The 24,487-nt window shown below is 33.5% G+C and overlaps 2 protein-coding genes across 3 annotated transcripts; both read right to left on the minus strand.

The window, feature by feature from the left end:
• Positions 1-262: 262 nt before the first annotated feature.
• On the minus strand, positions 263-1,887 carry LOC131038379 (leucoanthocyanidin dioxygenase). The gene is made up of 3 exons (XM_057970798.2): positions 1,335-1,887; positions 884-1,214; positions 263-718 (listed from the first exon to the last, which is right to left on the minus strand). The coding sequence occupies exons 1-3, from the start codon at positions 1,871-1,873 to the stop codon at positions 473-475; spliced, it is 1,116 nt and encodes a 371-aa protein (XP_057826781.2). The 5' UTR covers positions 1,874-1,887; the 3' UTR covers positions 263-472.
• A 3,496-nt stretch (positions 1,888-5,383) lies between these two features.
• LOC131038378 (uncharacterized) lies at positions 5,384-17,706 on the minus strand. Of its 2 annotated transcripts, none has more exons than XR_009104411.2 (3): positions 17,522-17,699; positions 10,212-10,302; positions 5,384-5,563 (listed from the first exon to the last, which is right to left on the minus strand). XR_009104411.2 is itself a non-coding variant. In XM_057970797.2 (3 exons), exon 3 carries the CDS (start codon positions 9,897-9,899, stop codon positions 8,133-8,135), a length of 1,767 nt encoding a protein of 588 aa, XP_057826780.2. In that variant the 5' UTR covers positions 9,900-9,947; positions 10,212-10,302; positions 17,522-17,706; the 3' UTR covers positions 7,981-8,132. The 2 variants fall into 2 exon arrangements, 1 of the variants encoding a protein (XP_057826780.2); XM_057970797.2 differs by lacking the exon at positions 5,384-5,563 and adding an exon at positions 7,981-9,947 and having other exon boundaries at positions 17,522-17,706.
• Between the last annotated feature and the right edge of the window lie 6,781 nt (positions 17,707-24,487).

Here is a 24,487-nt window from a genome sequence, read left to right on the forward strand (position 1 = left end):
ACAAAAATTGATATTTTTTGTTTCAAACAATAGGTTTTATTTGTTCAATTTTTGGAACAAAAGGTATCAACAACCCTCACAACAATTGGTACATGTTCAACTACTGGGTCCTTTCCCCTATATGAAAGTCAACTTAAATAAATAAATCATTTTTTTATTTATTTTCCTTTAATGAATAGTTACCAAAAGCCAAATTCGAATAAATAACTCATTCATATTCTTAGTGAATGCTATCTACTTCAATTTATCTTAGGTAGCCAACTTGAACAAGTAACCCACTTAACTTTCTTTAGAAATTGACATCCACTTTCTTTAAACAAATCCAAATCTTTCAAGTCATGGAAGGAACATAGTATTCTAAAGTTTTAAGATAATAATACTAGAGGTAAGAGTTGTTGAGAAGACATTATCTTCTAAGAAAATAGTTCTGAGAATTAATATCTACGTTAATGGTGCAGGGCAAATGTAGCAATCAGGAATGTTGTAGTTGATGAATATACCCCTTTCCATCCAGTCCTTTGATGAAAAAACTTTGTAGATACTCTTTCCATGACGAACCTTGGTACACAGCAGGATGGTCTTCATCAATCAAAGATGGAAGAGGCGAAATAATCACTTCATCATGTGGATGGCAGAACATGGCCCATGAAATCCTCGCTTTCTCCTTGTTCACCACACTCCTGTGCTCAATACTCCTGTATCTTCCATTGCTTGCTATCTGCACACTCACCCCAAAAGAAAAACAACTCGTTTTTGCTCTTAATGGGGGGATCTGATAACTTCTTCGATGTAATATTTCTATTCAAAACAAAAAAAAATCTTGGAAATAAATCTCAACTTCATTGAAAAAACAAGGGCAAAAGTTAATTGCAAATCTGGGTACCTCTAGTGCATCAGCAATATTAACAATGAGGGCACCTGGGACACTTTGAACATCAACCCAATTTCCATCCTTGCGAATTTGCAGGCCCGGGGTTTCATCATGGAGAAGAAATGTAAGAACGTTGGGATCAGAGTGAGGAGAAAGTCCGAGTACCAATTCTGGCTGAGGACATGGTGGATAATAATTAATTCTGCCGTGGATTTCTTTGCTGTCTCCACCCACTGCCTCGTTCAATGAATTTTCATCCTCCAATCCCAATCCTCTGCTCAGTGCCTGCATCAGCACTTCCCACAATTTGTATATCTCTCTAGTATATTCATCCATAACCTCCCTGCAAATAACAAGAATACCCATCAGAATATATTACAAATAACAAGAATACCCATCAGAGTATATTACAAATAACAACCATCCACAGTTAATGAGAATTGAAGAGAAGCAAACAGTGTACGTGAAATCAGAAGGCTGTTTGGGCCATTTGGACATATCCCTTCTGTCAGGAGGGCAAACAATGTTCCAGTAATAATCTCCCCAGTCCAATTTGGCATCTGGAGAATACCCTAGTTTGCTTCCATAACCAGGTTTCCCAGATTGTTGGGTTTTACACACTTCCTTTTCTTCAAGTGGAAGATCGAAAAAGGCTTTGCCCAGGGCTTGGACGCGAGAAATAAGAGGTAGTGGGATTCCATGATTGACGATCTGAAAGAAGCCCCAGTTTTGTGCAGCGCCTGAGATTGCTGCAATGGTCTCCTGTTGTTGAAGATGTTGGGCATCCAAGCCATGTAAATCAATGACAGGAACCTGTGTGTTGCATGGCTTGGAGGCCTCAAGCCCTGTTCTGACATAGTGGAGAGGAACCGTTTGGATTCCACTCTCTGATAAAGTCTGAACTCTTGGTAAGCTGTCTTGGCTATCCATTATCGATGCACTCATTGCTCCCAAATGGAGATGTAAAGTCTGAACTCTTGGTAATGTTCTTGGCTTGAGCATTGACTTCTGGTAGTGCCATTCTATTTATTTATGGGAATCACTTGATGTGGTTTTGTCTATTCTAAATTTGATAATGCTTTTAAATGGTTTTAAATGATATTTTGATTGGATATTTTGTTGGGTGTATCCTTTCAACAATTCTTAGTTTCTTATGGATTTCAACAAGATGTTGTCTAAAATCAAACAAAAGGGTTTTTTTCGTTTCTTTTTTGCAAAAGCAAATCATGTAGATGTCATCCTCAAACATGTTTGTAGCTCATTATTGGTTCTCACTATCTAGACTTAGAATTCATTGTCTTTAGTGAATGAACTATCCATGCCTCATTTTGGATCAAGTTTTCTTACTTACCCTTGTCATGTTGGCATTTCTCAATAGTATTGTTGTCTCTTTAGACAATGTTACCTATGTCAAGTCAAATAGATGATTTATATCCATCCTTAAAAAAAATGATTGTGTTAAGGTTGATCTTTCTAATACCTCGAATACTTTATTAATATTCACTATACTCAAGGAGTTATTTATCTTAATTTACCAAAAACTTGTTATATGTTTCAATCCTCTAAACATAAAATGCACATTATCCCTTAGTTATGTCAAGAACCAAGTTTTCCCCTAAAGTTGATAATGACATGCCACCTTAAAAAAAATGAGGGATGAAAGGTGATAGTTCAAAGTTGCAAGAATAACCAAACCAATGCAAGGATTTGATCCTAATCTCTCCAAAAAATTTACTCAATCGCGAGAGAAGGGTGAGGTGAAAATTAGGGGAGTGGTCTTTAAGGTCTCTTTAGACACAATCGCTATTGTGACTAGGATTATTGCTGGAACGAATGAATTTTCCTAAGAAGTCAAAAGGGTCCTACAAAAATGAGTTCAAGAGATTCTTCAATCCCGGAGAAGTGGTTTCGAGACTGCAGAGTGGATATAATAGAGAAGACCTTCCTTGAGTCTGAAAGGATCCAGCCCTATTGCTCATGAAATACTTCACTTTGGATGGAAGATTTAAGAGATTCCATACCCAACTCTTCCTCATGCTAAATCATCTAAGGTACAATATAAATATAAATTTTCCCTTCTAGGGGTGTTCTTCTTTATCACAATCAATTGCTAGGTCTAAATCCAAAAATTATATCCCCTTACATCAAGGATTAATCCTAAGGCTTTACAACTTTCACCTAGCTTTAACTCCATCCAGTGGGACCTCATCGATTTCCCCTAGCCCCTTATCAGATACAAAGTTAGTGTTGGAGCTTTCTGGTGCTCCTATTTCAAAATTGTACCCCATTGTTCCTCTTCGTCTAAAACCAAACTAGGGCATACCTGTTTCAACCTTATCTAAGGGGTGAAATAGAAAAATGCCCAAGCCGCACCTTCCAAGGATAGTGGACTCAGATGAGGAGGAGCTTTCGCAAGAGTTTGAGTCCTCTGCCTCGAAATCTAACTTGTATCATGTTGCTTTTGAGGAGGTTACCCCCTTTTCATCTAGCTAGGGTGTTTATACCCCCAAACTCGACCCGTCCTCTCTAGATGCAAAAGTGTCTAAGTTGGAAGAAGATATTGGGTGGTAGGATACAGTTATTAAATGGTTCCTCTCACAATTTGATGTGGCCATAAGAAAGATAAATAGGCTTGAAGCAGTGGTGGAGGTGAGGCCTAGGGCTGACAAATGGGCAATGGAGGACAAGGATGAAAGGGTTTGGAAGGTTGTTAGTGATATGGCAGAGAAATTAGTTAAATGGGATAAGGTTGAGGTGATGTTAAATGACCTAATGAAAAAATATCTCAGAGGATCAAGAGAGATATAGTTGTTGAGCTAAAAGAGAACTAGGATTTCCTAAGAAAAGAGTTAAGAAAATGTCTACATTGAGCCAAGAGATGGCATTAAATAACTTGACCTCCCTACATGTTGTACAAGAGGAAATTGAATGTAGAAAGGTGAAACAGAAGAGACACATGGAGTCTCCCTCTGCAACAATGGATCCACCTACCTCCGTAGTCAAGGCTACCCCAAAATCTGGCACTCTGGTCTTTGCAAAAGACTCAAGCAAAAAGATTTCCTTTTCTAAAAAAGTTATAGGTATGTGTAATGAATGACAAGAAGATAATGCTCCCATCCGATAGACCATTCCTTTGTGTCTTTGGCGAGTGACTAACTGGTTTTTGTTGTTTGGTCTTGTTTTGGTCATCTGGGGGTCTCTGTGTTTTGGTGTCTTGTGTTTTTTGGTTGGGTACACATTCCTCATGTGCCCTTCATGTTGTTGTGTTAGTGGATATGTAAAGATTTGGGCCCATCTTGCTTTAATTAATCAAAAGTTACTTTTGATTTAAATGAAGAGAATGGAATTAAACAAAATGTGTAAAAAAAATATTAGTTTAAATTGTATTTATATTAATCCATATTTGGTGAATTCCACAAGATTTTTAATTGGTATGGTAAGACTTTGGCAAATTTCATAAGATTTTTAAATATTATAGTAAAAATTGGATGAATCCAATATGATTATAAAATGATGCATGCAATGTTGGGTGAATGGAACCTCAACAAAAAAAATACATCGTAATTTTCAAGGCGATTATGAACCTATGATTAGCATGAAGTTAAAAGTATTATTGGTGAAATGGGTCATCATACACAAATTATCTCTTAAATGAGTTCTCCAATACATGGAAAATTTTATGGTTTTGGCAAAATGGGTCCTCATACATAATGAACATTTATAATATTGGTGAAAATAGGGATGAATTAATACGTGCATCCTAAATTCTATGTTAAGACATTAATCACATTATTAGAAATGTGTAGTTAATATTGGCAAAAATATTAATTGCATATGCCTATCGTATTTGACCGATAATTCATAAAATTCAAATATGGCCATCTTGCAATTTGCAATGTATTGTCAATTTTGAATTCATTGATATGAACTATATGCTCATCGATAAAAATTTGCCACTAAAACATCCCTCTATAAATTCATTATGTCATTACAACTCCATTTAACATATATGAAATAAATAACAAAAATAACAAGAGCTGTGAGACAGCATGAGTCCCTGCCATTAACTAAAAATAGGTAAGCTATAGTTTTTTGCCAATACAACTAATACAGTCTTCATCTATAGAGTTGATCATGTTTGTTAAGTTTTTTGTCAACAAAGTAGATATTATGCAATTGCCTAGATTATTAAAGTCAAATGATAGATCTTTTAATTAGTGTGAACTTTAAAGGACTTCAAACTTAATATAAAAATAAAAGACAATATGTAGAATGCATAACCTGGGCAAGATCAAATTTTTATATACAAAAAAATTCAGATGATTTCAAGTTTTAAGGAGTTCAAATTACAATAAAACAACCAAGAATAAAAGAGATATTTAGGCAAGTTGAGTACAGAAGGCTTTAACAAAAATCATATCAAAATAATTATCATTGATAAGAGATTAGGAAAGAGGTACATAACACAAAAGCATTGTGTCTAGTTTTAAGATGCAAAAGTCATGAAAGAGGTATCAAAATTACCGTGTGAAAAAGTTTTTTATTTAGAACAAAATTTTGAGTTTAGCAATTCAGTTGTAAAGGTATTATGTTTACAAAAACTTAAGTATTATATCAAATAGCATTGAGCGTTATAAGTATGCATATAACATTGTAAGATGTTGATTGTTCCCAGCTTTTGTATTCAAATTCCTGCAAAAGTAGGAGATATAGCAAAGAGTTATGATTACCATTATCTATATAAACTTTATATTTAAAATGCATATTTAATTCTCTACAATGAATTGTATCTCAAGTCATAGCAGAAAAACATTCAACATTGACTATTAATTTTACTGACTATAAATATGTTGTGATGAACTAGTAAGCTTATTAGTATAAAGAATGCAATTGAGACAATCAGATAGATAAGAAACAACAATCTTCAAAAACCATGAGCCAATATTTTCTTAGTATTTTAAAATGTTATTTCTATGTGGAAAATATGAAGATAATGATAATGTTATTTTGACTCTAAAAACTACAAAAATAGAGCTCCTATTAATCAAAAACAATAACAAAATTCTGATCAATTCTAGTTGCAACTGATTTATTCAATAAATACAAAACTAGGCTACGATGCAACAATTGATTTTCCTAGTGTTTGATTGAACAAGCTACTCCAATATTTAAACTTCGGAAATTGTCTTATGTTCTTATATGTTGAAAATTGAAATATATAAGACTCGTTCCATGGTGTTTGATTTCCTCGCTAGATGTGTTGACACTAGCACCTTAGTAGGATGCTAGAGAGCACACGAGTTTTGTTCAAGATGGAGAAGTAGCTGGATGGGGAGGTGAGCTAAATTTAGGAATGAATTGAAAGCCCATGGGTAAGTTGAAATTTTTTCTCTCATGTAGTATGGTTTTGTCTTCATGGAGTAGCTTTTTACTTTCGTCTTGAAGTTTAATCATGTTGCTCAGTGAAAACTAATAATGTTGTTATGACTTATGATAGCTAAAAAAATTGATGAGTTAATAAGTATTTGGTTCATCATTTTGTTGTAGATTTGAGTGCTAATATGCATTACTGCTTCAACTTCAGCAAGTAAAGAGAAAGGTTGTAAAGAGCAAATTCAAACGTATAGTTGCACAGTTGAGGAAGAGATATTGATGATCTTTTAGGATGGCACTGACTACGCACCAGATACGCAATCACATAAAGCATTAAACATGATTTTTAAACTCATCATATCAAACAATTTAATTTGAAAAGCATACAACAAAGTCTTATGATGACATACTTATTGTAAGACATGCATACCAATCCCTAAGAGATATCATCTAAAAGCACAAGGAATCAATTGTATTTGTGCATCAATAAAAGTTCTATTCACAAATGTCAAAAGCAAATGAATATTAATGCCATAATAAACATTTCCTAAGGTACAAATACCTAAAAGTAAATTAATAAATCAGTTTATTGTTTCTTAAGACACTCATGGGCAAGTGTTTGTAAAAAATGCTTGTCAACATATGTTCAATAAATGGTAATGCAAGAGGGCAATGATAGCAGGAACAGAGTACACTGGCTTGAATTTTATAAAACAGGAAGCCTGGAAAGTTGTAGCAAAGGCTGTTCATGACAAGGCTTTTCTCTAGTATTTTTTTTGGCTCGTGGAGGTTGTCTATACTAGACATTTGTGATTCCAAGTAAGAGAAATATTAATTTTATAATCGAATGGGGAGAAAAATAGTAGATTATCAAATTCATAATACCCTTGTCTAGAGTCAGTGACAATCATTATCATGCATATTGTGTAAAACAATGAGAATACAATGTAGGCCTGATGGTTCAAGAAGTCTGAATTTTTAATCTCAGAATACTGTAGGATTCATGTGCTAAATTTTCTGGGTTAAACTGTAAGTATTTTTCAAAATCGATGTTTCAAATGATTTTTTCCTCTTTCTAATTGTGATTTTTTCTTCTTTCTGATAATCAATCACTAGGTGTGATTCGAAATATCGATTCTGAAAAATACACAAAAGTTAACCCAAATAAATTTAGCATATGGATTCATGAACTGTAGAAAACTAATTCCTTCTAATACTGTAGTATTTTCTTTGTTGTGTAGAAATTGCATTTCTAATAGAGAAATTTGATCTTTTTATGTGTAATGTTATGTAGGATCTTCTAGTAGCTCCGTTATGGACATAAGAAAGCCTATGTGGGCTTGCCAATAAAGAGTAATGAATATCAGATTATCCTCTTTGGATGATTATATTCAGCGTTCCACGGGCGTTAGGGACGGGGGACGCAGGGACGCGTTTCTGGGACGGAGGGACCAAGGGCCTAAATTTGGGGACAGCGGGCGGGACGGCGGCGGGGTGGTGGTGCTCATATACTTATACATATACATATAGTACTTGAAAAACTAGTTTTGAAAAGATGTATAACAGTATAAGAAATAGATTTCAAATGAAACTATAGGAAATACCAAGAATACTTAGATTAGTAATACTAATTGCTAAATGCTAAATAAAATTTGACAAATGAAATTGTCAAATTAAAGATTTCTCATTTCTATCATATGAATATCGAAAAAGGAAAACGAAAATACGAATATCTAATGCCATTGCAAAGTCTATAATAATAAAGATGATTACATGATGCATCATTACAATGAGTAGCCAAATACAAATACATGTAGCAATAGCATTACAAAAGAGACTAGAGTCAAAGACAAAATGACAAAACTCAAAATGTAGCTAATGGAGGCCTCTAATCATCTGCGAACTCCTCCTCACTGGAACTGTTGGACTCCTGAAGATCAAGGTCCCTCAAGCTCACACCAACTAGCCCTGCATCTGATGTGGTAGGATCATCCTCATCAATCTGTGAAGGCTCCTCTGGCTCTACATCCCATCGTGCCGCTGGACTCTCCTTGTACACAAGTGTCTTGCGGTCCATGAGACGCAAAGCACTGTGTACACCCACAAGCTTCTCTGCTCTCTTAGAGGTAAGTATGTTCCTCTTAAGAGAGTGGATGAAGCTATATGTAGACAAGTTCCTCTCAACAGCTGTAGAACTGGAAACCTGGGATAGTAGACGGATGGCTAGAGTGGTGGTCAAAGATTTTGGGCCGTGACAATTCCACCACAAAAGTGGGTCCTCCTGTGCCATAGTGTCTATATCCATCTTTGCCGCATCTGAATAACCTCTAAGAGTGGCAAATCTTCCCCACTCAATGCGCATTGTGCCGGCATCTCTAGAATCAAACATCTTCTCTATGCACCTAAAGAAACCCGCCTTCACCTCATCATCCTGAATCGGTGTCAGTCTACCCGGTCTAGCCTTGTACCACTTAGGATTCAAGGCAAAGGCAGCCATATGTAAAGGAGTGTTCAACTTGTCCCATCTACGCTGAATGATAGGCCGGATTTGCTCATTGTAGAATGCTAAAGAGGGGTCCTTCACTCGCACAGCAGCCCTCATCTGGTCAAGCATAGAGTCAATGCACTCATACAGCTCTCCAAGGTTAAGTGCATCCCCATCCCCATATCTGATCACCTGGAATACTGGAGAAATGATGGAGACAATGTATTTCGCATCAATCCAAAACACATCACTCTTCACTATCTCCTTCACCCTTCTCCCCTGCTCTGTCTTGGCCTCAGCCCACCTATTCCATTCATTAGTCATAACCATGAGTTGCAATGCCTCTTGCAACTCAATCATTCTCTCCAAGAGAATGAAATAGGATGCATATCTAGTCTCAACTGGTTTCAAGAACTCCTTCGCGGAGATCCTAAAGAGTGCATGTAAAGTGTGGTTGTTGCAGATAAACATCTGCACATCTCTCGCATCAGTGACCACTCCTCTAATCCAGTCTATCTTCCCCATGTCCTTGAGTGCATTGTTCATGGCATGCACACAACATGGGGTCCACCAAATGTGTCTATAGGCTGCCTCAATGAGTCTCCCTGCTGCTCTACACACATGGGCTGCATCTGTCACTACTTGGACCACATTTTGTGGCCCAACCTCCTCAATAGCCTCCCTGAGGACCTGAAACTGGAAATCAACATCTTTACGATGCCCTGTACAATCAACTGCTCTAAGGAAGTATGGGCCCTTTGCACATGTGACCATGACGTTGATGAATGGACGATGGCTAATGTCCGTCCACCCATCCATAATTATGCTGCACCCCGATGCCACCCAACATGCCTTCATCTTCTCCAACAAAATATTGATCTTGGAATAGCATTTATCCAAGATCGCGGTGCTCATTTTCGTCTCCCCTGGTGGCACATAAGATGGTCCTCCCTTGGCCACCATAGCCATCATCTCCCTATAATAAGGAGACCGTGTAACATGAAATGGAATGCCATTGGCAAAGAAGAACTTGCCAATGGATTCATCTATCTCATCTCTTAGCTGCACATTAAACATATCAGCAATGGGGTTGCTCTGTGGTGTCTGCAACCTACGTTTCCCAGCCCTGGCAGCAGTAGAAGTGGAAGTGGATGGAGATCCAAACATCATTCCTCCCGTCTGCGAAGCATGAGAAGTATGTGGCACATTCTGGTTGCCCTGAAGTAATATAATTTATATTAGATCTTTATTCTGAAGTCAGCACTACGTAAAGACAATTGACTAGCTATATATTCAAATGGCTACTATAAATTCACAGCTAATGCATTTAGTATTTTATTTGGTTACTTTAAGACACTATATATTATTTTCTTAAATATACAAAAAAATTATTTTTTTCTAAAAAGTTGTAGAGAAGATACAAGATAAAGAACAAATCAAAGTCATAGCAGAAGTAGGAATAAGTTTATTTTATAAGCTAACCTTTTACTTTGCGGTAGAAAGATTCACTTGCAATTGGTTCTTATTTGGAGTCTTCTTTTGCCTTCGAACTAACAATGTTTCCTTGTGTTCACTGCTAAAGCTTAAGGAAAAAATATTAGCAAATGATTTTAAATAAGGAAAAATAAAACTACAATCATTACACGAAGCACAATGGTGTAGGGAATTGTTACAAAATTAACTGCTCTATTATTAAACATAAACTAACAACATTTAAACACTTTATAAAATGAAAACAACTGCAAAATTAATTAAATTATGATAAACTATTATTTTACGGTAAACTGATATTTAATATTCTGGAATAGGGATATACTTGATAGTGTGTATTAAAACTATAGAGCCAAACAAGAAGAATACATGTGCAAAATAATGCATTCAAATGTATCATGAAAGACTAACATGTGGACAAGAGAAGGAAAAGGACTTAAGAAGAAGCAAATACATGTAGTCTGGCAAGTGGAACAGTATTTCTTCAAAAGCTGTTCACATTTGTTTTCGTGTTAACACATGATTAGAGAAAAATGTCAAGTTGGTCTAACATTTAGAAACCCATTCTGAAGAAATAAATGTTTGTTATCTGTGTTGAAATGTCATAACAATCATATGCATCAGACATGGCAATGGCTAAGCAGGTCGAAAGGGAGGGAGATTCAACTTTGATCAATCACAATAGATTTGTGGTGGCCTCAATAATGATCTTTTAAATATGGTTTTCCTCAATCAAATTGTATAGGACTTGAACTATTCCAGACAGGGAGTGCTTCATGCTGATAACATAGTGGTGGTCATATCTCAATCTTTCTAATGACTAAAATGTAACACTTTTGCATATCTTACACAAGGAGTGTCATAAAGGTGTTGTAGGCAGGGGAAATGATTACTTAGAAAAGACAAAACAAAAAAGAACCTACAATCTAACTACTCATCATTGTTTTAATGGAGAATACTGCAACAGTTACAGCTCCAAAAGTGAACAAAGACAAGGAGATGGATAAACATGAAGGATAAGAATTATTCTGCCAAATGTTGAAAGCCAAATATTTATATTAGCTTTTCAAATCATTTTTAGGCATTCATTCATTAGAAGAAAAAGAGAGGCAAACAACCTTTAAATCTTGTAGCTCATGTATAGTAGTAGCATTAACAATGAGCTTTTGTAGCTGTAATAGTGAGTATGATAGTTGTTGTTGGAGATCTATTTTCCAGGAACAAAATCAATAGCATTCAATATTCTATTCAGCAACAATAGTCAGTCTATGGTGCTCTGTTACATGCTCTGTTCAGTAGTAAAAAACATTGGCTTGTAACAGTTCAAAGAACAGTAATAATGAAAAAATGCAGTTTGGCATTATCTTGGTTATAATTGGTGTAAATAACTCTTTTTAATAATATATAAGACAACATTTATTTAATTTTATAAGGCATTGTGAGCAATTGAAATAGCATTGATAGAAGTGATTGCAATAGCCAATGCAAGCAACTCAAATTTAGACTGAAATTTTTTAAGCACTAAACCTCTAATATGGAGGTTTCAGGGATCTTCAGGCGAGGCTTTAGCTTACACAAATATTAATAACATTAAATACACATTTCTAGTACACCTGTAACATAACTTGTTTATGCAACAGACTAAGTCAAAGAAATATTCAAAAATCAGATTAAGAAGTGCAGGAGTAGATTGAGGAAGTAAAAGAAGTGCAGGACTAGATCAAGAGGAAGTGCAAGAGTAGTGCAGGACTAGATCAAGAGGATGTGCAAGAGTAGATTGATAAATTGTATGATATTTTTGAATTGTTATTCTTGGAAAATAGTGGCAATGAAGGCCTGAAAAGGCAATAAACTAATGGTAACATAAAATGAACTTGAAGACACTATAAATGAATGACAACATCATTGTCATAGTAATATAGAAGAGTAAACATGCAGTGATAAAATAAAAAGACATTCTCCCATTTGTATAATTATTAACATCAATAACAAGAGGCTATATTATTTTCCAAATTTGAACAATTATAGAAAAGGAAGAATAAATTGTTTTTACTTAATATTTGCAATGTACAGCGAACAGTATGTGTCCTAGCATTGGTTCAATCTGCGAAGTACTAACATTGTAGTTTTACGTAAGTTTGAAAATAATTAAACAATTGTCTTTTTCTAATAATATTAAATCTATTCTTAATAGACATTAAATATATTACACAACAGTAAATGACATAAATGCATTGTGTGATAAGAAGATCAGTTAGCTTGACACCACCTTTGCAAGAGTGACCTATTTGTTCTTTGTATATAGGCAAGCTGATTTACTAGTGGTAAAATTTGTAATGAACGATAGCAAAGGAGATTCAAAAAGTGAAGTCCAAACCATACAAATGCACATACAAGATGATCTAGACAAGCATGAGGACACTTTGGCAATGGTAGGGTTGTCTTGAAATGTGAAAATAAACTATGTTGACAGTAAATAAGATATTAATCATACTAAATCAAGGAAGCTATAAAAGGCATTGTTTGGAATAAGTGAATGAGAGGCTTAGAAGGTTAAGAGGAGACAACCATGAGCAAGATAAGATGGCAAAGATGCAAGTATTCCTACAGGAAAATGACCACAAAGTAATGGTTTCAAAGCGTGAGCAATGTCAACAAGCAAATGACAGATGAAAAGCCCTATGATGATAAGATTTAACGATAAAGGGGCAGTTATAAAATGTTAGTGTGAATGTGTTTATATCATCTGAAGTGATTTATGCTCAGAAATCATAGAGGCCTATATATTGTATCTAACTTGTCAATGTATTTTCCTAAAAAGTGTTAGTTTTATATGGGGTGGAGAAAGCAAGAAAATATGAAGATTTGCTTGGTTAAGGACACTAATATGAAGCTGATTACATTAAAAAATGAACAATTTTACCAAGAAAAATAGTCATTAACATTCAAGACAAAATGCAAGCTTGCTTGGATTTATCGGATCAACATATGTAGCTTCCACAAAATTTCATGATAGTTTCATGAGCCATAACGCAATGATTATGACTTAGATAGGTTTTTATAGTTATTCAAAGGGTGAAAAGTGGAGACAGAGGTCACCTTAAATCCACAATTAGCTGAATAGGTAATGCATGAATGTCTTGTTTTATTTTGAAAGGAATAGTTTTTTAAGCACTTTCAGGGATATTTGTGTGGTTTCCACATTCTCTTGCTGTTTCTTTGGATGTAGAGCCGTGCAATGAGCAACCATTTGATTTTGTCATTAATTGAGTGGTTGTCAGGGTCACTAAAAAATTGTGTTCAAATAGAAAAATAGCTTTAAAAAATTATAAAATTATCATCTCATATTAGTTGAATAACTCCTATATGATTTATAAAATTATTGGTTTCTATATCATCAACGGTAACCATAATTCAACAAAGTTTGAATTTATATTATTGCCTTCTCAAGATAATCTGTCGAATGTATTCTATTCTTCCAATGGTGCAAGTAGTATAGTTTAGTAATCTGTATGCATCTAAGTAGTATTGGAAATCCTCAGACTATATTCATATATAATCTACAGAATCCAAGATAGCTCATTCACAAAACCACAACAGTCATAGGTAGAATCGTATGGTTTATAGTGACCTCAAGATAGCTAGCGTGAGCTTGAGGGTTGCTTCAGATTTTTGCATTTTGACATAGTTTAGGCAAGATTAGAATGTTTGGTTTCAATACATCGTGTTATGCTTCATGGGAATGGAAGAAAATCTAATGAATTAAAGGCAAGCAAACCTGGAAGAACGTCAAAAGAATCACAATGGGGCAGGTAGATGAATAAGTCGCAAGTGGTAAAATGTCCTAAATGTTGCATGGAACATGGTGGTATTGAGAATGAATCTAAACCAAAAAGAGACACAGTTATCATAGAAGATGAAAACGTTACACTAGCTTCAATCCTTAAAAATAGAAAACACTTTTCGTTGGTTGCAGAGGGTTCATTTGATTTGTCTTTGCATAAAAAGAACCCCTAACTTCTTCTAGCAAAGAATTTGTAATAGATCGTTCTCTCATTTTGTTTGAAGCACATAAACATTAGTCTTATCATGGCAAACTTTGCAGGAAAACGGTAGTTTTGGACATGTCAAAGTCAAGTGTGTATCTATATCCTAAAGCATTAAAGTTCTAGAGAAATTCATTGGCTTTCTTTTCTGCTGTAGTTTTATTATTATTATTATTATGAGGAGTTCAAACAAAAAATAAATACATACATAGGTCCATAAAAAGTGAAGTTTCATCAAAACGAGGTGAACTTGTATGAGATGATATTGATTCATGGCTACCAGAGCAGCTAACAAAATCCCATCTTCATTAGTGTGCGTGAATTCAAATTTGATATTGTTGCAGGAATATTTACTTTTGTACTGAGTGGAAGGTATCATCTATATTTTGCCCATTCAGTACTATTTTTCATTGATTGTTGTGTCTATATCTAATGTTTGTCACCAATCTATTTAATTGCAAATTATCTTAGTTAGAATAGTCAATATCTTTTTGTAATTTAAAAACATTTTTCATAGCATAGTTGGGTATTTCTATATATGTAGTCATAAATAAAAGGAAATGACATGTTATCATACATGATCACCAATTTGGTGCTATGTTGGAAATCAATCTTGGATATTTTTAAAATAATATATAGAGAGTCAGAAATAAAAGGAAATGACATGTTATCATACATGATCATCAATTTGGTGCTATGTTGGAAATCAATCTAGTCTACACGTTACCATGAATGTCCAGATTAACTGTACATGTAGTAACAGGGAAAAACAGAAGTGGGTATTGCCTAAAACAAGTTAGTAGACTATGTAATGCAAGGGCTGCTGAATTGGGAGATTCGGGTATGGGTCCAATGAAGAAATGCCAATACATTAAAAATTTCTTTCTTTTGACAGATTTGCATCACCATTTTATTTTCTTTCAAATTTTGTGTCTTTTCATTGATCATATTTTTGGGAGATTTTACGCTCTTGATGCAAATATTAAATCTGAAGAGAAAAAAAAAAAATTTACCATGAATTGTAGTTATAGATTTATTTTGTGGCACCAATTTAGGCAATTACTTGGATTTTACATGATGATCCTTCTTTTTGATAAATGATTTGAACTCTGTTCTGAAAGTCAAATTATTTGGGCGTGTTGAAAACTCTAGGATTTCAATGGCTTTGCGGTAAGGAACTATATGGATATATTAATAATAGTTGTGATGGACACCTAAAGGTTAAGGAAAACAATACTTTGGTGGAGTGTTGATTCTAATAATATTGTTGAATAAGGTGTTCGGGAACCTAAATCCTACACAAGTAGAGTTTAATTATATTTATCTAAGAAAAAAATTGCTTATTTGATTATGTAAATTTATTTCATAAAATATTTTGGATCATTTAGAAAATTTAAGCTGGGTTGGCATCCCAAAAACTGAATAACTGTTACGTTCTTAACACATTTTAAATGCAATGATAGAGACATTGACATCTGTCCAACAAGTTGAATCAGTGGGGAAACATAGAAGTCAAAAGACATTCAAACTAATTCTTCTATCGGTTCTAATTTTATAAATTTCTTGAAAGAGGGAAATCCAATTCCGAAAGTGTCTACAAATTTTTATTGCGAAGAGCTGAGGTTAAAACAAAGCAAAGTAGTTTAAGGACTGTGTTTGAATAGAAGAAAAAGCCTGTGATTCCAGCTCACTGTATTGCAAACCATAGAGGTGGAGTGGGCAAGACCACTTTAGCTTATCAGGTGTCTTCTTGCATCGTGGTCACAAAGTGCTTGTTATTGAGTGGAAGATTCATGTTTTATTGCAGATTTCAGTGTTAGCAAAATGTTTTTTTCTAATTTATTTTGCTCTTCATAAATGTCAATTTCAGACCTTTGTGGGAGGTATGCGGTTTCCCTGACAGCTTTAGTTTATTTCTTAGAAGGTAGATCATAGGCTTTGATTTTGAAAAGAAAAGCATCGAAAGTTTTTCAATTTGGATTATACTTCATAGTGCATACATGATGTTTGTGTAGACCTGTTACGAAACTTTTTGGGGGGGTTTGAGAAGAAATACATGGATAAATTTAGTCAGTTTGCAGAGAAGTTGGTCCTCTATGCTACTAACGTCTCTTCCACACTGTAAATCAATGGCAACATCATTGTCATAGTAATATAGAGCATAAGCATAATAATGTGGATAAGGACTGTCAATAGTTTTTAGACCATGCAAAGGGCTCACAGGGTTTTGATGGAAAGCTCCAATGGCACTAGTTATGCTTAATAAGCAGGACCCTGCAGGTGTTCATGTTACTGCTAGGAATATTGTGTGAATGTGTTTTGAAACCCTTAACAGTGATGTGAATGAACAAAAAAGCACATAAAATCTGTGGCAATTTCCTTAATGGCAAATATAATGCACAAAGTGAGTATTGTTCCCTGCTTTAGGGAGCATTCCATACTTTATTTGGGTAAAAGGTTTTGTTGAAGATGATAAATATGTAGATCTCATGCTTTCAGCTTCAATTAGCAGATTTACATGAATGGATGATGAAGTGCTGGGCAGAAAAAAGGGGAAATATAGAATCATCCTAATGCTCAAGATTTCTTTGTATTATCGTGCGTGGAAGCAGAGGATCAAATTTCTTAAAAGTATCTTCCAGAAATACATAGGTAACGTTGAACTAAGATCATTCTCAGATATAAACAGAATTTAGAAGCCCCAAAATTAATGTTTGCAGTTAAAAAAAGAGCCAAAGCCTGAAAACTTCCTTTTCAAAAGACAAAAGGACATGAAGACCTCACTCACACCAATGAACAATTAATTATCCCCAAAAATTGACAACTGGAAACCCTATTTTCAATAATCAACATTGAACCATCGAACAAACCATGGCAAGCAACATAGTCAAGATTCTGCACAAATTGTGTCATGCAGTTAACAATGCCATGGGCAAAAGAAGAATTATTTTAAAAATGGGATGAACCAAAATCAATCTTGCTCCAGCTGCTGCCACAATCTGTGCACAATAAACTAAAACCCTCAAAGCAGGCAAAACAAAACTTGGGTATTGCAAATCCAATTGTTTTACACAGACGAAGAAAGACCTCAATCTCTGTGTACAGTCAGCAAAAGGATTTGAAACGGTTGTCCACAGAAACAGACATAACTGACCAAATTGAATAGAATTTAGCTTTACCTAAAAAACCTCAAGGCTTTAGGATTTTAATTGAAAACACAAAACGATAAGATTGGTTAGATTCTGTGATTCTTACCTTTGAAAAACAGTAAACAAAAATGTTGGATTTGCATCAACGTACAGATGGAGAGGAGCAAAAATGCAGCAACACTCCAAAGCAACAATAGCTGGAAACAAAATGGAGCAGCCACAAACAAGTAACTAGGGGAGGAGAAACATAAAATATCAATTTTTGTTAGGAAATGTTTCAATAGTCGTTAGGAAATGCACTAATATTGTAAAAAGTAACCAATTAGGGGATGTCACATCAGTTGCACGACTATTGGGGCCTCTTTTGCACGCCTATTGGTCTCACTTTTTTTGGGGGTTGTTTTGGACACCTTGGCAAAAAGCATGCCTTAGTTATAAGCATGGGACTTGCCAAGTAAGCTACTGTAAAAAATTGGGAGTGATTTGAAATCTCCACGTAAGATTTTGAGAAGAGCAAAGTTAGGGTGCTCGACTATTGGTGCTCTTCCCCTATTAAATCCTTCAAATTAGAGCACAAATACATTTATTTTCGCACTCATAATTGCGCATTCATCCCTGTACTTTGCACTCTTCACTTTTCCTTCGTCCCTGATTTTTATTTTTTCTCAAAAACTTTCTTAAAACTTCAGGGAAATTTGGTCGAAGTTTTTCTAGCTCGACCTTTCGTATAGCATGATAGCGATGTGTTAGTCAATCGCAGCCGTTTATTGCAAAATCGATGCATTCAAGATTTCAACAGCCAATCAGAAAATGCTTAAAATAATAAATAAATTATTTTAAAATCTTTTTAATGAAAAATTAACATCATTAATTTATTTCATAGTTCTTGTCTTAAAAAATTGCAATAAATAAATTAATTGTAATTGTTGATGGCATGAAAACATTAGTCTCCTACCTTATAAGGCAAGGACTAATAATAATAATAAAAGATAAAATTATGTTACTCTAGCACACTATGATTCATTCATTACAAATAACATACTCATTGTTTTGTTTTATTGTAATTCAACATTAGTCAATTAAAACAATTAAACACTATTTTTCATTGTTTTGTTTTATTGTAATTCAACATTAGTAAATTAAAACAATTAAACACAATTTTTTATCATCACTATGCAAGGTGTTCCCTCTTGTAAGCATCAAAACGTGACTTTGCACACAAATGGCACATGGAAATCATTTTGCTTGTCCTTATGCTTATATTGATTATTTTAGGATAGCATTATAATATTTGTATTTCTAAATTAATTGAAATGATATAATTGGTCCTTTATAATTCTAACACTAGGGAGTTTTGACTACTCACTCTTAGCATGTGCATTTCTTAAATATGATTTATTAATGCCAATTATGGTGGGGCGTGGTCGTTAGAACATGAATTTCGGAATTAAAACTTTGGTAGACCTATGATTGATTTTTTTAATTTGTTTTTATATTAAATAATGTTGAAGTATGATAGGAATAGTGGTTTAAGGGTTGTGAGAAATCAAGTATTAATAGGACAAAATAAGTATTATTTTTTTTATTACAACTAGATTTATCATGGATTCGTTTATTCTGGTTCTAAAATAAGAGTACGGATTGACTAACACACGTGTTAGTCGTGTGTTTTACACTGTCGATTTTATAATTAACTGTTGTGATTGACTAACCTGTCGCTACTACGATGTACGAAAGGTCCGTTTTGGAGCCAGAATAGATGCAACGATTTATCATGGTATCGTCTTTTGCATAGATTAAATTTAATACTTCTCTATATGGCTATGCATAAACCTTTAAAGCATAATGTAAATCTTATACATAGAGAGTGTCAAATAAGATTTTATTGAGTATTTTTTTTAAGTCCATATTAGAAATTAATGAGATTTCTTAAAGTGTTATATAACTTAATTTTGATTTGAATCGAGTTTAGGAGTGTGTTTTCACTTTCTTATTTGAGGAATGAAGAGGTAGGATTCAAGACACTTTTGGGATTTTTTTTTTTTTGCAAATAATATATTTTTAATATTATTTATTTTATTTAAATATGTAAGTTATTTAATGTTTTATGAAGTATGGATAGAATTGAAAAGAAATATTTTTTTGGATGTTATAACGATGAAATTTGTGTATTTAGGGTATTGTTTATTTATAATCTTGGTCATTTTGAGGAGATATCTCATACATACACATATTAACAAATAGTTCAATCTTCTATGAATTTAGACTCATTCACCTAACCTTTTAGTCTTCCCTATACACACGTGTCATTTTCGCATATTTATTCCTTGATTATACTTTTATGCACATACTTCAATTCATTCACCTAAGCCTTGTATTTATTACACTTATCCATACACCTACTTTGTAAGATTATGATATATGGAATTGCTTTCATTTAACGATATTTTGTTAGATTTGGGTATACATATGCTTGATCATCATAGATATTTATGAAAAAAGTGAGCCACGATAGTAAAATAGCACAAGAGAAAGAAGATTGAATATGCAACACACAATTTAGATATTTCAATAGAACGAGGATGCAAATATAATTAATTCTCATATGATATTAAAAGGGTAGCATATATAAGATATGACATCAAGTGATGTAAACTTACAACTCATGTGAAATAAATTTGAAAAAGTGAAAGTGTAGTGTCAATCACCACTACATAGAAAAATGTAACTCAACTACATTTACCAAATACAACTTAACTCTTGAAGTAGACTGCCACTTATGCAAGAGATAGTATCTACTTAAGCAGACAACTACCTAATTATATCCTAAATGTAAACTATTGCAAGAAAAATAAACTAAATGCAAACGAAATACACCAATTATCATAACCATAGCTTGGTTGGGTAAAGACAAGTCCCAACATATGTGTAGCCTTATTAGGTACCTGTGAACAAAATGATCCCCCCAAAAGTAGTGGAGAAAAGCCCACTACCCTAAGTAGAGAGAGAAGAGAGACTTTAGACTGCCTTGGATATGTAGTCATAACATAATTGCTCTATCGATGCCCACTCCTATTATTTTGATTCTCAGATCTAGGTGCCTGTATCGAAAACCTACCCACCATGACCTACCTAATATCCCATTTGTGAATGGTTTAGGCTTGCATCCAGATATTAGGAAAATATTAGATTTTAGTTGATTCAATTAAATTCTATGCCCAATATCATCCATGTCCTTGCACCATTGGACAAATTTATCTTCTTCTTCAAATAAAATAGTGTGTGGTCCCTTCCTCTTTGTGGTGGTAACTCCCAATAGCCATGACCTCAAACTGATAGGTCGGATTCTGCACTTGATTGTTACAGGCCTGATTGACATATTACTGTCTTTGATATTGGCAAATCCACTTTGCATTTCCTCAATAGACCATGTCGGATGGGGACAAGTGAGGCCCCCAGATGCACGTTGTATGATCTAGCAGACTAGCAATGATTATAGGTGGTTCAACATCTAGTTTAACATGATTTATATTGGTTGTTTCTTCTGCACATTCATAAACAAAACCTTCTTAGTTGGGGATTGTTGTCTATTCCTCAGTAGACTATGAAAAAGTGAAATGCACCTCATGAGTGACTCTAATTATATACCTTTCAATTGATCTCTTTCTCTTTTTACCGAGTGCCATGACTTTTAGTGAGCTTGCACAAACAATAAAACCAATATTACTTGTAATTGAAACATAAATATGTTTGTCAATAATGAAAAAATAAACATGTGTGGTCTAAAAGGCTTAAGACTATAATGTAACATATAAAGTGTGTCATGAATATATACAAACAAATTCATATAACCTTGTGTTTTACTTGTTTAAATAGAAAATTTTATATTGTCCAATTAAAAAATTTAAACTATTATGTATGTGTATGTGTATTCGATGAAACTATATATGTATATCTATATACATATATATACTTATACATGTATAGCTTGATGTAGAAATAGTTGTATACATGTATACATATATATGTATACTTATACGTTGATACATATATGTATTTGTATATATGAATATGTATATGTGTGAGTGTGTACACACACACATACACATATGCATATACATGCATGCATGCATGCATACATATACATATACATACATACAGTTCAAAAGGAGTACATGAATAATGATATATGCATATAGTTCAAATGAGTACATGAATAATGCTATGAACAAGAGAAAGATATAATTGTAAGATAGACAATGAAAATGTTGATGTTTATAAAGTATATGTATATGTGTGTGTGTGTGTGTGTGGTTATTTCTAAAAAAAAAATATATATATATATAGGGTTACACAAAAACTTCAACAAAATATTGTAATTATTTCATTTTATAATGCAACCTTACACGACATCAAATAGTGATGCAAAATTGACAAGATAAGTGGGGGAAAATAGATTAACTCATATAATTGTTTGTAAAATGTAAGGAGAAATGAGAGGTCGACATTTTTTGAAACCTAGAGAGCATGCATGATGTGCAATCATGAAACTAATCAAAAAATTGGGACACTAATCCTATACCTAGACAATTTCATGATTATAAACTGGGGATTCAAAATAAAGCCATACAATTTTCTATTTATTTCTTAGTCTAGATGTAATGATTTCATCGTATAAAGTGAAAGAAATTATTTTAATGAAAACCTTGATGTCATATAGATAAGTAATGAAAAAAGATAGCAAAGTACAAGGAAGAATGGCAGCAAATTGTTTATCATTAATAGCTTGATGTAGAAGCAGTTATATACACATGTATACATGTATATGTATACTTATACGTTGATACATATATGTATTTGTATATATGAAAATGTATATGTGTGTGTGTATACACATACACATACACACATACACACATACATATGCATATACATACATACATACATACATGCATACATATGCATACATATACATATACATACATACAGTTCAAAAGGAGTACATGAATAATGCTATGAACAAGAGAAAGATGCAATTGTAAGATAAACAATGAAAATGTTGATGTTTATAAAGTTACAATCTTGCATTTGTAACAATCATAAGTTGATCTATGCTTAAATATGCATTTTATATTGTGAATGTATGTATATATGTTCTCTACACTATGTATATAGTACTAGTATGTTAAAATATGAAAACATGAATTTATTAAAGTTGTGTGTGTGTGTCGTTGGAAAGCATAACAAGAATGATAAAATATAGGAGATAAAGATGTGATTAAAAAATAGATAATGCTAAATTATTTTTGAATTTGGATCTTTTGATTTTTGACAAATGACTAAAATATTATACAAGGCCTAATTTATATGTCATATATATATAGTATTTTGATTTATGAAAACATGATTTTAATAGTTCATTTTTGTAGTGCATTTCCATTTACGTATAAGATGGCATTGAAACAAGGTGTACCAACTTGAATAAGTGCCCTAAACTTTGCATTTTGTTGAGGCTATTCAGAGAAAGCAAATGAGAATTCATAATGAAAATGAAAATGGCGTTGTGTCTTCCCTTTTATAAAATTATTCGAATGTGGAAAAAGAATGCATTGATTTGTGTCTATTGATTTTGAAATTTGAATATGCATGGGAAAGAACCAATCATTTTAGATTGGAGTTGTTATTTATGTCTAATTTCTATGGTGGCTTGAACAATTTCTATTCTATATTTGTTTTTTATGTTTATTGTGGAGTTTTACATCATTTACTAAATGTGCATGTGTCAATAGTAGATGAAGTTAATACATGAAAATGTGAGAGGAAGTGTAGGAGAATGTGCAAATGATAGCCCATAAAGTTATAGGGATTTGATATTATGGCAAATTAGGCACCATTAACTATGCATATGTATATGTAAATACAATATGTTTTGAGTTTTGGGGCATTTGTATAGGGTGGTCATTGTAGACACTAAAGTTTAAAGAAAAAAAAATTTTAAATGGGTAGGGGAAAGGACCTAGTAGTTGTGCACCCTAACTTTGTGCTTCTCAAAATCTTATGTGGAAATTTCAAATCACTTTGATTTTCTTACAACATCTTACTTGGCAAGTCCCCTGGTTATAACTAAGGTTTCAGGGCCACATCATCAAATATGATGCCACATCAGCATGCTTTTTGCCATGGTGTCCAAAACAACCCAAAAAAAGAGTGAGACCAATAGGTGTGCAAAAAGACCCCAATACTTGTGCAGCTAATGTGGCATCACGTGATTGGTTACTTTTCACAACAAATGGTATATTTCATTCAATTATTGGTACTTATCATACAACTATTGGTGCAATGTTGTACAAAAGTTGGACATTAAATCAACAAGTATGAGGGTATTGAATCAACAACTTCTATCAACTAGTCATTTCCCCTAATTTTGTACAACTTGTCTTGTAATGGAAATGGAGATGACTCAGTAGTTGTTTAGTTTCATGGGTCAAATACACCTTCTCTAATGAAATGTATTGGTGTAGAATGCAAATTTTTATTAGCCCTTTCAAAGATTTTTAATAACTAAAAGACAAAAAAAAAAAACTTTGGGAGTTTAGGTGTGCATGAAGTGAATGGTAATTGGAACATGGACAAGTAGCTAGTGCTCTTCTCCTACCATCCATTACAAATATAATTTTATATATAGAACAATTTTATTCATCAAATTTCAAAATTGTTAAATGGCAAATTAACCAACTAAAATAGAGAAAAACAACCGAACTTGAAGACCATTTCTTTCCATGGGAAAAATCAATTTGGCCTGCTCACAAATTGAGATACCTTCACCATTTCTTTAAGACACTGCTATTCTCCACACAAAACATTCATCTGTACAATAGCAAAAATTTTCAAAATACAATAGATTTTCACGAAATTTAATACTCTGCATCCAAAAACCATTGTACTATGCTGATTTGAATTTTTTAACCAGGTGCTGTTTTGTCTGCAGAATAGCCGCAGGTATTTCTTTATTCGGTGTTAAGCAATGAAAAAAAACATGGGTTATATCACTAGTTGACAATGTCGTGGTGCC

Source organism: Cryptomeria japonica, chromosome 2, assembly GCF_030272615.1.
Source record: "Cryptomeria japonica chromosome 2, Sugi_1.0, whole genome shotgun sequence".
Taxonomy (NCBI): domain Eukaryota; kingdom Viridiplantae; phylum Streptophyta; class Pinopsida; order Cupressales; family Cupressaceae; genus Cryptomeria; species Cryptomeria japonica.

Excerpts from the sequence above, each read along its gene's own strand:
- LOC131038379 (XM_057970798.2), bottom strand. The coding sequence starts at position 1,873 with ATGCTCAAGCCAAGAACATTACCAAGAGTTCAGACTTTACATCTCCAT. Across the intron at positions 1,215-1,334 it reads AAACAGCCTTCTGATTTCAC|GGAGGTTATGGATGAATATA; the intron begins GTACACTGTTTG and ends TGTTATTTGCAG. Across the intron at positions 719-883 it reads ATATTGCTGATGCACTAGAG|ATAGCAAGCAATGGAAGATA; the intron begins GTACCCAGATTT and ends GTGAGTGTGCAG.
- LOC131038378 (XM_057970797.2), bottom strand. The coding sequence starts at position 9,899 with ATGATGTTTGGATCTCCATCCACTTCCACTTCTACTGCTGCCAGGGCT.